Source organism: Megascapheus bottae, chromosome 4, assembly GCF_031878675.1.
Source record: "Megascapheus bottae isolate mThoBot1 chromosome 4, mThoBot2.hap1, whole genome shotgun sequence".
In the NCBI taxonomy this organism is placed as follows: Eukaryota; Metazoa; Chordata; class Mammalia; order Rodentia; family Geomyidae; genus Megascapheus; species Megascapheus bottae.
Window position 1 is genome coordinate 56,550,518 of NC_143512.1, and position 13,176 is coordinate 56,563,693.

The window sequence follows — 13,176 nt, forward strand, 5'->3', positions numbered from 1 at the left end:
CATTGATTTCTAAGATAAGTAAAATGTAAATTATTCATCTATAGAAAGGAATAAAGTCCTAATACATTCTACAACTTAGATGAATCTTGAAAGTACTATACTAAGTCAGCCATAAGAGAATCACTAACTAGGGGCAGGGAGTCTGGCCTAATGGTAGAGTGTTTGCCTAGCATGACGAAGACCCAGGTTCAATTCCTCAGTACCACATACATAGACAAAAGCCAGAAGTGGTGGTGAGTTCTAATCTTGAGAGCTCAAGCCTAGGACTGGCAAAAAAAAAAAAAAAATCACTAACTAAATGGCACCAGTGAGTCATGCCTGTAATCCTATTTACCCAGAAGGCTGAGATCTGTGGATCACTGTTCAAAGTCAGACCAGGCACAAACATCTGTGAGACTTTTATCTCCAATTAACCACCAGAAAACCATAAGTGGCACTGTGTATCAAATGGTAGAGCACTAGCCTTGAGCTGAAGCCCTCAAGCTCCAGGCCTAGTGTTTAAGCCCCTCAACTAACAAAAAAAGAAAAAAGAAAGAAAATCACTAACTATTGACTGTTTTGTATGAAATGTCCATAACTGGCACATTTATAAAGACAAGGAAGAGGTTAGGGTTAGTTAGGGATGACATAAAGGGAGAAAAGTAGAGTGACAGAAAAGACACAGGGTTACTTTAGGAGTGCTAAAAAATGTAGAACTTTATGTGGTTATGGGCATGCAGTTCTGCAGTCATACTAAAACCTACCATATTATACACTTTACATGAGTAAATTTAAAGATATTATAATTTTAAATCAATACAGTTATTATTAGCTTCCACAAGGAGCACCATTACATACCTAGAATGGCTGAAACAACATTAATGGGGATACAAAACAACCGCAGTTCTCATGTATTAATGGTAGAAAACAAAACAGTACAATCACTCTGAAAATTAGTTTGACTTCTTTGTTTTGCTTCATTTTCACACACAGTCTCAACTAGGTAACTGAGGCTACTCTCAAATGCATGATCCTCCTGCTGGTTTTACAAGTATCTTTCACTATGCCTGGCTTGACAGGGTCACATAAAGTTAAACATATTTTACCCATGACCCACAAATCTTCTCATCAGGTATCTCTCAGGTATCTCTTCTAAAGAAATAAAAGTTCATGCAAAATCTTGGTCACAAAGGTTTATTGTAACTGTATTTTTAATTTTCAAAAGAAATAATCCAGAAGGGCTGAAAGTATAGTTCAGTGGTAGACTGTCAGCCTAGCAATCTCCCAGCCCTTAGTACTACCAAAACAAATAAAATGATATAGATACTCTTCAGCAGGTATATGGATAAAAAAAATTTAAAAATCTACCAATGGATTATTACTTAACAATTGTTAAGTATTATTTTATTAAGTAAACAGTGTGATTAGGCATTATGTTGAGGAAAATAGGCTAATTTGTATGAGTCCATTTATACTATAGTCTCAAAATTACAATATTATTTACAGAAAAGACAAATGAGGCCTGGGAATGTAAGTAAAGAAAAATGGTATGAGGGAATCTTTGGGGAGGGTGTGATGAAGCATTTGGTATTTTGTACTCTGATCATGGCAGTGGTTATACTACTTGATACATAAGTGAAAATTCTAAAAACTAGGATGTGGTACAGTGATGGATACCAATAATTCCAGCTTTATGAAAGGCAGAGATAGGAAGATCACAGTACAGGGCCAGTTCAGGCAACAAGAAGTTAATTAGACCTTATCTCAAGAGAACAAGTAGTGGAATATGCCTATGATCCTAGCATATCCTGTAATTCTAGCTACTTGGGAGATCAATTTAGGAGTATCATAAACAGAGACTGGCCTCAGGTAAAAAAAAGATGTGAGAGGACCGGGAGTTTGGCCTAGTGGTAGAGTCCTTGCCTAGCATGCACAAAGACCGGGGATCGATTCCTCGGTAGCACATACTTAGAAAAAGCCGGAAGTGGTGCGAAGGCTCAAGTGGTAGAACTCTAGCTTTGAGAAAAATCCAAGGACAGTGCTCAAGCCCTGAGCTTAAGCCCAGGACTGGCAAAAAAAAAAAAAAAATGTGAGCGTTTACCTGAAAAACAAAGTAAAGCAAAAGGACAGGCGCATGGCTCAAGTGGTGCACATGCCTTAAAAGCACAGTCTTGAGTGTAAACCCCAGGACTGTCTCCATCTACAACTAATATATCACAACGAAAAAAGATAAATTCACAAAAACGTAAGAGGGGGTTATCAATGTGTGAGAAGTACTGCACCTTCTACCTGATGAATGTAACTGTAACCCCTCTGTATATTATCCCCAAAACAATTTAATTAAAAAATAAAGAAAAAAAGATAAATTTGAATGATTTATAATGATTTGTCTGTTTCCTTCTTTCTTTATTTGCTGGGACTTTAACTTAAAGCCTGAAGCTATGAAGAAACTAGAAACACAACATATCTCAACACATTTTTAAACTGTATATATAACAAATGTACAGCAACATCATAGTAAATGGGGAAAAACTGAAACCAATGTTCTTAATATCTGGAACCAAGGTAAGGTATCCACTCTTTCCACACCTATTCAATATAGCACTAGAATTCCTAGCCAAAGCAAGGAGAGGGAAAAAAGAGGGGAGGGAGGGGGAGAGCCAAATAAGGAAGGAAAAAGTCAGAAAATACCTGTTTGTACATAATATAACCCTATTATCTAAGAACCTTAAAGATTCTACCCCCAAATCCCTAGGTCTGATAAATACCCTGGAGATTATATCTTATCCCTGGCCCCTTTCTGTTTCTCTGCTTTCTAGCTGACATGAGGAAAATAATTTTGCTCTGCCATTGTCTGCCTCACCATAGGCCCAAAACAACTAAGCAAGCAAATTATGGACTGAAACCTCTAAAACTGTAAGCCTAACAAACTTTTCTTCCCTTTTAAGTTATTCCTATTAAGTATTCTCTCATAGGCGTGAAAAGTGGAAGGCCAGGTATTTGCTAGAGCTACCAGAAATTCACTGTACTTCCTAGAATCAATAGGCAAGAATTCTATAAATTCTTACATTAAATAAAAGGTTGGACTGGATTTCCAACTTAGATATTATTTGAATCTACAAACCATAGCTTCTAGAGTTAACAACCTATAAAGGTTAAAAAAAAAAAAAAGGAGTTGGGCACTGGTAGCTCACGCCTGTAATCCTGGCTACTTAGGAGACTGAGATCTGAGTGCCAACCTGGGCATGAAAGTCTGTGAGATTCTTATCTCCAATTAACCACCAGAAAAAAGGCACTTTGGCTCAAGTGGTAGAGTACTAGTCTTGAGCTGAAGAGCTCAGGGATATAGTCCAGGCCCAGAGTTCAAGCCTCATGACTGATTTTTTTAAAAAGTACTCAATAAACAAAATTGTATCCCTTCCAACAAAAAGTATCACTTTTCCTTGTATAAAGCACTATAAGTTCCATTTTTGAAAAACTGAATAAGATCTTCACAAAAACCAAATCATAGTGCATGTTATTTCCCCAAATTGCATTTGTCATAAGACATTAAGTATTAAATTCAAATTACTAATGTCTACTGAAGCTTAATTTCATTAAAGTAAAAAAAGGTTATAAATTTCATGCAAAGTTCTCTAAGTATATTGAAAAAAGAAATCTCTCCAAAAAGAAGTGTTTTCTCCATTCAAAGAGTGGTGGTCCTCAAATGACTGAAAACATCTGCATTCACTTTAAAGCTCATCAAGACAGAGTGACATTTTTAGGAGAAGCATATGGCTCGTTGAACAGTCATCTAGAACAGGATCTTTTGTCTAGTAAGCCCTATTGAAGGACCCTTTACTTACGTATAGAGTGGTCAAATAAAGGAAAGAACATATTTCTGAGCCCTAGAAAACACAAAGAAATGGACTCTTCATCTAGTTTTGTTAAGGATACAGCAAAACACACTACAAAAGCAGTCAGGTCTTTTCTCTCAGAGACAGAGTGCGCCCCAACATTTGAAATAATTCTATGAAATCACTGAAACAAAAGAACTCCAAAGAAGAAACTTTCTTAGAGAACCACATCCCACCACAGACCACCTCTCTTAAAAACACATTACCATTTTAAAGGATAAAACACTTTCTTAAAACTTTCAAGGGCAGAGTTCAACAGCTGTGATATATTAAACCTGAGTCCTTCCAAAAGGAAGAACAAGAGTCTCTAGAGAGGAATAATATGGCCTGCTTTCTCCAAAATGACCAAAATGCTTCTTTGCCTTTAAGAAAAATTTTTTCATTAAAAAAAAAAACACACACACACACACAAAACAAAACAAAACAAAAATCACCTCCATGGAATGGAAAACACAAAACTTAATTTAGACTAGGAAATTAAGCAAAAATAAAAAAACTTTTGTTTGGTTCTAGAAATCTCCCTTACTCCTATTCTCAAAGAGGGTGGTGATGATTTTTAAGTCTTTCAAGATACAACATGAAAAAGTGGTGTTGTGGTTCAAGTGGTAGAGCACTAGTCTTGAGAAAGCTCAAGGACAGTGCTCAGGCCCTGAGTTCAAGCTCCAGGACTGGCAAAAAAAAAAAAATTCAAGATACAACATGAAAGGTACTGGGAAAAGCAGACAAATAGGGCCAAGAGTTTGGCCTAATGGTAGGGTGCTTGCCTAACATGCACAAAGACCTGGGTTCAATTCCTCAGTACCACATACATAGAAAAAAGCCGGAAGTGCTGCTGAGGCTCAAGTGGTAGAGCTCTAGTCTTGAGAAAGTCCAAGGACAGTGCTCAGGTCCAGAGCTCAAGCCCAGTCCCCCACTGAGCTAAGCCTGCACCTATCCTTAACCAATTAATTATAACCAAAGCATTTGATTTTGGGATGCATACAAAATGTGACTTTGATGAAGAACAAACATCTGAAAAATCACAAAACTAGAGAATGATCCCATTTAAAAAAAAGAAAAACTCTGGGGGCCGGGAGTTTGGCCTAGTGGTTAAAGTGCTTGCCTAGCATGCATGAAGACCCGGGTTCGATTCCTCGGTACCACATACATAGAAAAAAAAAGCCAGAAGTGGTGCTGAGGCTCAAGTGGTAGAGCTCTAGCCTTGAGAAAGTCCAAGGACAGTACTCAGGCCCTGAGCTCAAGCCCAGGACTGGCAAAAAAAAAAAAAAAAAAAGAAAAGAAAAACTCTGTCTAGGGCCAGGTTCAGGTGGCTCATATCTATGAGCTTACCTATTTAGGAGGCTGAGATTGGAGGATCAAAGTTTGATGTCAGCCGAGGCAGGAACCTCCTGTGACACACTTATCTCCAATTAAACACCAGAAAACTGGAACTGGCACTGTGGCTCAGGGTGGTAAGACTGCTAGCACTGATCAAAAAAACAAAAAGCTCAGGGACAATGCTCAGCACTGAATTCAAGTCTCATGACTGACACTTTTTTTTTTTTTTTGGTCTAGAGAGTGAAAATGAGCTTAACTAATTCTTCAAAACTTCCAAACAACAGATAGTATGTTAGTTACTCTCACATAATGAGAAAACAAAATAATTTACTAAAATAATCAGATATTTAGAGAAAAACCCCTAAATAAACTGTATAACGCAGGTGCAATGAGATTCTATCAAAATGTTTGAAATCTGAAACTAACAAAAGTTACAGTGTGGTGCTGCTGGCTCATGCCTGTAAATCCTAGCTACTCAGGAGGCTTTAAGTCTGAGGATGGAGGTTCCAAGCTTGTCTGGCAAAGTTCCTAAGACTCTTATTTCCAATTAAACCATCAAAAAGCTCAAAGTGGACTAGGCAGTAGTGGCTCATCCTGCAATTCTACTCAGGAGGCTGAAATCTGATGATCACAGTTCAAAGCCAGACTAGGTAAGAAAGTTTATTAAACTCATATCCAAAAAGCTGAAAGTGGAGCTGTGGCTCAAGTGGTAAAGCATTATTAGTCTTGACCAAAAGAACTCACGACAGTGCCAAGGGCCCTGACTTCAAGCCCCAGGACAAGCACACACAAGCAAACAAACAAAAAGTAAAAGTTATAAGAATTCAAGTATTAACTACAAAAATAAGTCAGCCTTAAAAGAGTTCAATGTTTTAGTCACAATACTGTAAACAACTTCATTTGTCATCAGATTAAGCCTATCTGATCGTATGTAAAAGTCAAATAGACAATAAAAATAAAGTGGGAGGGCTCTGAGTTTGGCCTAGTGGTAGAATGCTTGCCTGGCATGCATGAATACCTGGGTTCAATTCTGGATACCACATACATAGAAAGAGCCAGAAGTGCTGCTCAAGTGGTAGAGCACTAGCCTTGAGAGAGCCCATGGACAGTGCTCAAGCACTGAGCTCAAGCCCTAGGACTGGCAAAATAATAATAATAATAATAATAATAATAATCAAAAAGACACAGAATTCAGAAAGCTTAGCGGACAAAGGTTTTTTAAGACAGCTAATTTACAAGCCCAATTTCTTACTTATCACTGAAATCAATAAGAAAAGAACTTGTTTGACATACTTAACTGAATACAAGCATTGTATGTATTTTGTTTTGAAAGTAAAATAATGTCACCTATAAGAAGTCTCGTTAAATTTAAGGAAAAACTCCTTGGCTTAGTAAAATTCAAAACATAAAATCCATTCACTGTGTAAACAAAATAGTAAAGTAAAAATAAAAATAAAGCATCAGGGAGCCGGGCACAGTGGCTCACGCCTGTAATCTTAACTACTCAGGAGGCTGAGATCTGAAGATCAAGGATCAAAGCCAGCCCTGGCACAAAAGGACCTTAGACTCATTTTTTTCCATATATTTTTATTGTAATTAATAGACAATTTACATTATATTCACCAGATAGAAGATGCATTACTTCACATACATTGATACCCTTTCTCATGTCTTCGTCCCCATTTCCCTCCCCCCACCCCCCCATACCACCCTGAATGCGCTCCATCTTGTCTGACCTTAGATTCTTATCTCCAATTAACCTCTAGAAAATGGGAAGTGGGGCTTGGCTCAAGGGTAGGTTGGTAGCCCAGAACTGAAGAGCTCAGGGACAGTGCCCAAGCTGAGATCAAGCCCCATGACCCACAAACAAACAAACAAACAAATAAATAAATAAAAATTTTAAAAAATAAAGCATCAGGGAGCTTTTCAAATGAAGAAAAGTTCACTTAATGAGTGAAAAGTAAGAAAACACTGGTGTGCGCCAATGACTCAAGCCAGTAATCCCAGCTATTCAACCAGGCTGAGATCTTAGGGTAAGAGTTCACAGCCAGGCCAGGCAAAAAAGTCCACGTGACTTACCACCAATAACCTATGAAAACATAAAATAGGGGGCTAGGAGTTTGGCCTACTGGTAGAGTGCTTGCCTAGCATGCAAGAAGATGCGGGTTCAATTCTTCAGTAACACATACACAGAAAAAAAAGCTGGAAGTGGTGCTGAGGCTCAAGTGGTAGAGTTTTAGCCTTGAGAAAGTCCAAGGGCAGCGCTCAGGCACTGAGTTCAAGCCCAGGACTGGCAAACAAACAAAGAAAACATACAATAAAATAGAAGCCAGAAGTGAAGCTATGGCTCAAGTGGTACAGACCACTAGCCTTGAACAAAAGAAGCTCAGGGATAGTGACAGGCCTTGAGTTCAATCCCCAGAAACAACAACAAAAACCAAAGTTTTAATTCAATAATATTTGTCTTTTAAAAACCCAACATACTCAGTTACAATGGATGGCTAAATCAAACTATTTCCTAGCAGTGTAAACTTAAAAAATATTATTTTGGTACTTTTTTCCTCATCTAAATGATAAGAATACCTGGGTTTGTAGGTTTGTTCTGAGTAACACAAAAGAGATAGTATAGAGGAAATTCTGGACACATGGGCTAATACATATTGTACAACAAGAATAATATTCAAGTTTTATCAAAAGATAATTTTTACATGCTTTTCTATGTAAAGTCTCTAGTGAAGAAAACCTGCGTTCCATCTGAATGCTAAAATTCACTCCATCCTCAAATATACTTCTTCCAGTAAGTGCTACACTTGGGAATCAAATCACTTCATCTTTCTCCACAAAACTAACATATTAAAAACTTTAAATGGGGCTGGGAGTTTGGCCTAGTGAGAGTGCTTGCCTAGCATGCACGAAGACCGGGGTTTGATTCCTCAGTACCATATACATAGAAAAGCTGGAAGTGGTGCTGTGGCCCAAAGAGCACGAGCCTTGAGGAAAAAGCCCAAGGACAGTGCTCAGGCCCTGAGTTCAAGCCCCAGGACTGGCAAAAGAAAAAAAAAAAAACAAAAAAACCCACAAAACTTTAAATGAAGGTGATCATTCTAATTCTAAAAAAGCCATCATGTTTTAGTAAGCATCTCTTTCCAAATAAACTCATTTCCACATCCTAGATGTGGAAAATGTGGATACAAAAGAACTAGACAAACCTAAGTTGACTTAAGCCTGTAATCCTAGCTACTCAGGAGACAGATCTGAGGATGGTGATTCAAAGCCAACCTGAGCAGGAAAGTCCATGAAGCTATTATTTTCAATTAACCACCAGAAGTCAGAACTGGAGCTGTGGCATAAGTGATAGAACTAGCCTTGAGCAAAAAACAATCAGGACAGGACTCAAGCCCTGAAGTCAAGCCCCATGACCAGCACACCTTAAAAAAAGGACCCAAAGTAGATAAGCACAAATATCTTTATAAGACAACTTCAACCCAGAAGTTTAACAGGTTCCAGGTTAATATCCTCAATTCAGACCATTATAACTAATAAAGAAAAATATGTACTGCATATATATATGTGTGTACAGATATACATTAAAATATCTATCTATCTATATAGATAGATAGATAGATATTTCCCCCCCAGTCCTGGAGCTTGAACTTGGAGTCTGAATACTGTCCTTGAGCTTTCTCAAGGCTAGCACTCTACCACTTGAGCCACAACACCAGTATGTGTGGTACTGAGGAATCGAACCGAGGGCTTCATGCATGCTAGGCAAGCATTCTACTACTAGGCCACACTCCAGGCCCCTACATAGACTTTTTACTCATATTACGTAGGTTAGTGCATGTCTGGCTTTCCTTGATCAATCTAATATAATACTGCGTAAATATCAGAATAGGAAAACACGCTTCCTGCTTTTTCTCACACTAATTCCTCACGAGATAATGTAGTGCCCACCTCCATGATAAGCATTCACATGTAAATGTGTAAATCATATTATGGGTTAGAACCTCTAAGGTTCTACTACACGATGAGCTATGTTTGAGGTAATTACAAGAAGTAATGACATAGGACATAAATATGTGAATATTAAAATGAATAAACAACACTACTGCATTAAAAATCCTGAGTCCACAGTGACTGTATATAGAGATTCCCTTCTTGAGCACTCGTTTGTTAAACATGTAAAAATCAATGTTAATAAATTCTTTAATTAAAAAACACACACACACACACACACAAAATCCTGAGTCCAAGTATTGCTTCTTTGAGAGAGAGTGCCAACTTATCTACTGATTAATATCCTCAACAGTTAAATTTGGGCCTGGTGAAGTAGTTCACATTTATAATACTATCTATAATTCCTAACTTCCTAGGAAGTGGAGATTGGGAGACTCTATCCCAAACAATGACTGTGCTCGATGTCACATGCCTATCATCACAGCTTTGGGAGAAGCACAATTGTTGGGCCTGCTGATACATGGGTTTTTATGCCCAGCACAAGTAAGAATAGCAGTACAAGAAATCACACGTGGAAGAACGGAAGCTCCAGCTGGCCAGGGCATAAAATGAGACCCTACCTCAAAGAGAACCAGTGGGAAAAAGAGGCTAAAGACATGTAGCTGAAGACATCTAGCACAAAGGTCCAGGTTTAATTCCCAGTTATGGGGTAAGGTTGGTGTTTAAATTTGTTCTAGAAATTATCTTAGGGGGAGAAAAATGTAGAGTTCACCTGTCAGGTTCTGTCTTGGGAAATGGAAAGTCACTCTACGTATCAACTCAGAGAATCAAGTAAAAATCACTCACCTTACTTCAATAACTTTCCTTCTTTATTCTATCTATACATTATTTTTTACTTTGCTTTTTGCTTTTTTTTGTTTTTTATTGAGATTTAATTAAACTCAAATGTTCACATATTAATGGCTTCTTTCCATTGACAGTTCCTTTTTTGTTTTGTTTTGTTTTTTGTGGGTCATGGGGCTTGAACTCGGCCTGGGCAATGTCCCTGAGCTCTTCAGCTCAAGGCTATCACCCTACCCTTTAGCCAAGCCCCACTTCCCATTTTCTAGAGGTTAATTGGAGATAAGAGTCTCAGATCCTTTTGTACCCAGGCTGGCTTTGAACCTTGATCCTCAGATCTCAGCCTCCTAAGTGGCTAGGATTACAGGCATGAGCCTCCTTGCCCAGCGACAATTCCTTTTCTTTCGTTTCCTACTCCATTACCACAAGCCTTATCAATCCTGCTCCAGTATTTTACTCAAGACATCTGTAATGTTATACCATTTGCAAATGTCTTTTTAAGGATTACAATAAAATGAACTTTACACATGGAATTCCCATTATGTGGTTCTTTTTCAAATCCTCATTACTCTAATCATAATGATAAAGAGTCCTTCCAAATAATATGTAAGGGAAAGAAAGCCTAATATAATTCTTTGGGTTGGAAAAGAAAGCATATTTTAAAATGTGTTAGCTTGTATGTATTTTATTTGGTTTTTAAGTTTTGTTTTGTTTTTTCCAGTCCTGGGGCTTGACCTCAGGGCCTGAGCACTGTCCTTGGGCTTTTTCCTCAACACTAGCACTCTGCCACTTGAGCCACAGCACCATATCTGGCTTTATCTATGTATGTAGTACAGAGGAATCGAACCCTGGTCTTTGTGCATGCTAGGCAAGCACTCTACCACTAGGGCAAACTCCCGGCCCTGGTTTTTAAGATGTGAAATAAAGGTCATCATACATAATTTAAATGTTTATTTTCAAACCTCTTACAACACATAAACAATTAGAAATTAAGCCTGTGTATGTAGTAATCTCGAGAGCTTAGTATCATTTAACTTCAACCACTATTAATTGCTGACAAAATGGATGTGCCTTAGATATAGACACACAAGATGTGGTTTGGTTACCATATACCACTAGTCCTCTCCAAGTTGTTTTCAATTCTAGGCTACCATATGTACATTACTATTTGGGGATACAAAATTAACTCCCCTAATGTCTAAGGAGAAAAGAACTAGACTAACACTATATTCACCTTAAGTTACTCAGTAGAATAGTTTACCTTAGGAAGCTCTTCACTACTCTTCATGTTCCTCATATGTAGAATACTTACTTACAAATTTACCCCTTTCCTGTCCCCAACATTATAACCTTTCAGTGATTCTATGTTATATATATGTATGGTGTGTGCACTGCTTTACTATTTATTATATTCAATGCCTTTTATAAATCCCAGACCTTCCTACTTCTGACACCCTATTTTCCCGCCATAACACCCTCTCCTTAAGGCCTTAATAAAACTCCACAAAAGTTAGTTCTAATTAATTCTTACTAATTCCGTATATTCTCTGTGTTTATTCACCATAACACTGAATGGGTTCTGTATTCAACTTTCAACTACCCACTTTTCTAGGGAATGGAAGGAGACTTTCCATATTTAGTCTAAAATATTTAGTACAGTCTCCAAAACATGCAGTAAACACTCAGTAAAACCCCCCAATTAATACCTATACTAACAATCTGTGAAGGAAAAGGAAGGGAGATACACATACCTAGTAAACGAAAATGCTATACATGTGTAAGTGTATGATACCCATACTATAATGTATTTCAGGAACGCTTGGGGGAAATATGGAGATGGAGCAAGAAAAGAAAAGAAAAAGGACCACCACAAAACTGCTTCAAGGCAATAGACTGTGATTATTGGCCTTGCGTAAAAGTAGATGGGAAACCTCCCCACTACTACCACCAGACGTTAACAGTGACCTCGCTGGGCTTGAAGACGTCGCTGAGGGGGTAGGGCCCAAGCTCTGACATTCAAAACCGCGGGTTCCACGCTAGCCGACCCTCCATCCCCGGAAACAGAAAGGAAAGTCCAAGGAGGATTTACCTTCCAGTACTAGCGAGTCGTATTGGGTGAGGAGTGTTCACACTGAATTCCTAAAAAGTTTTCCTCTGGAGGCAGACGCGTGAACAACAGAAACCCTGCTGTTCAGAAACTCACTCAATAGCAAGTCAGCCCGCGGGCGGACGGGCGGACGGACCCGGCGGACGGGCCCCGAGGACCCGGGGCGAATGCGCGGGGCAAACCGCACCCGAGGCCGGCACCGGGGAGGAGGCCTCCGGGCAGCTCCGCCTCGCCGCCCGGCGGCCCGCGCCCCCCCCCCGCGCCCCCCGCGAGCCCCCCGCGCGCCCCCGCTCCCCACCGCGGCCTCTCGGCTGGAAAGGGTCAACGAGAGGACGCCGGACCGGGGCCTCCTCCTCCACCTCCGGCTCCAGGGGATTCAGGCCACACAGGGACTCCGCAAACGCGGTGGGAGCTGAAAGCTTGATGAAAAAGGCTGACAATTCTGTTACCTGCATGGAACCCCGCACACGGCAGCAGCCGCGGCCCGCGCCGCTCCGCTCCGCGACAACGCCTGCCTCAGCGCCGCTGACATTGAGGCCGCCGCCATCTTGCCGCAGGCAAACATCGGGATGTGGCGACGGGTCCCCGCGAGGGACTAACTTCCTTTGTTCTCAAACCCGTGCAAGCCTCGCGCAGGGCACCCTGAAGGGCTCGGTTTCCTATGTAATACCCAGCGTTAGACAGGAGCTCAAGAGTTTGGTTGAAAGAGGTAAGAAGGAAGATGCAGAAGCCCATTAAAAAAAAAAGAGAGAGAGAAAGAAAATTAATCATTGTTAGTTGGTAGGGCTGATTATTTTTATATTTCTTTATAATTCTTATATACGTATATATCACTTATTTTTACATTTATCATTTACACTGGTTCTGAAAAGACCAGAAGAAAATATTTGAACATTTAAACACCTGCAACTCATAACTTTTCAAAGAACCCACAGTATCTGGGGCTGAGCTCACTGGAAGAGCCAGAGGGCTCTTAGAATCCTTGAGAAACCAGACTAGCTCTTTCCCAAAGTGTTGCCAGATTCTCTTTGCAAGGCCTCACATCAGAGCTGCATTTAGTTTGATGTTTTATAGTTAAAA

General features: G+C 39.5%; 1 protein-coding gene across 1 annotated transcript in view; it reads right to left on the reverse strand.

The window, feature by feature from the left end:
- Ndufs4 (NADH:ubiquinone oxidoreductase subunit S4) overlaps window positions 1-12,669 on the reverse strand; it is a 72,141-nt gene extending 59,472 nt beyond the window's left edge. The window contains exon 1 of the mRNA XM_090331946.1: window positions 12,546-12,669. Within this exon, the coding sequence (XP_090188072.1) occupies window positions 12,546-12,661 (116 nt within the window). The 5' untranslated portion in view covers window positions 12,662-12,669. The remainder of the gene's footprint in view (window positions 1-12,545) is intronic.
- Window positions 12,670-13,176: the final 507 nt, after the last annotated feature.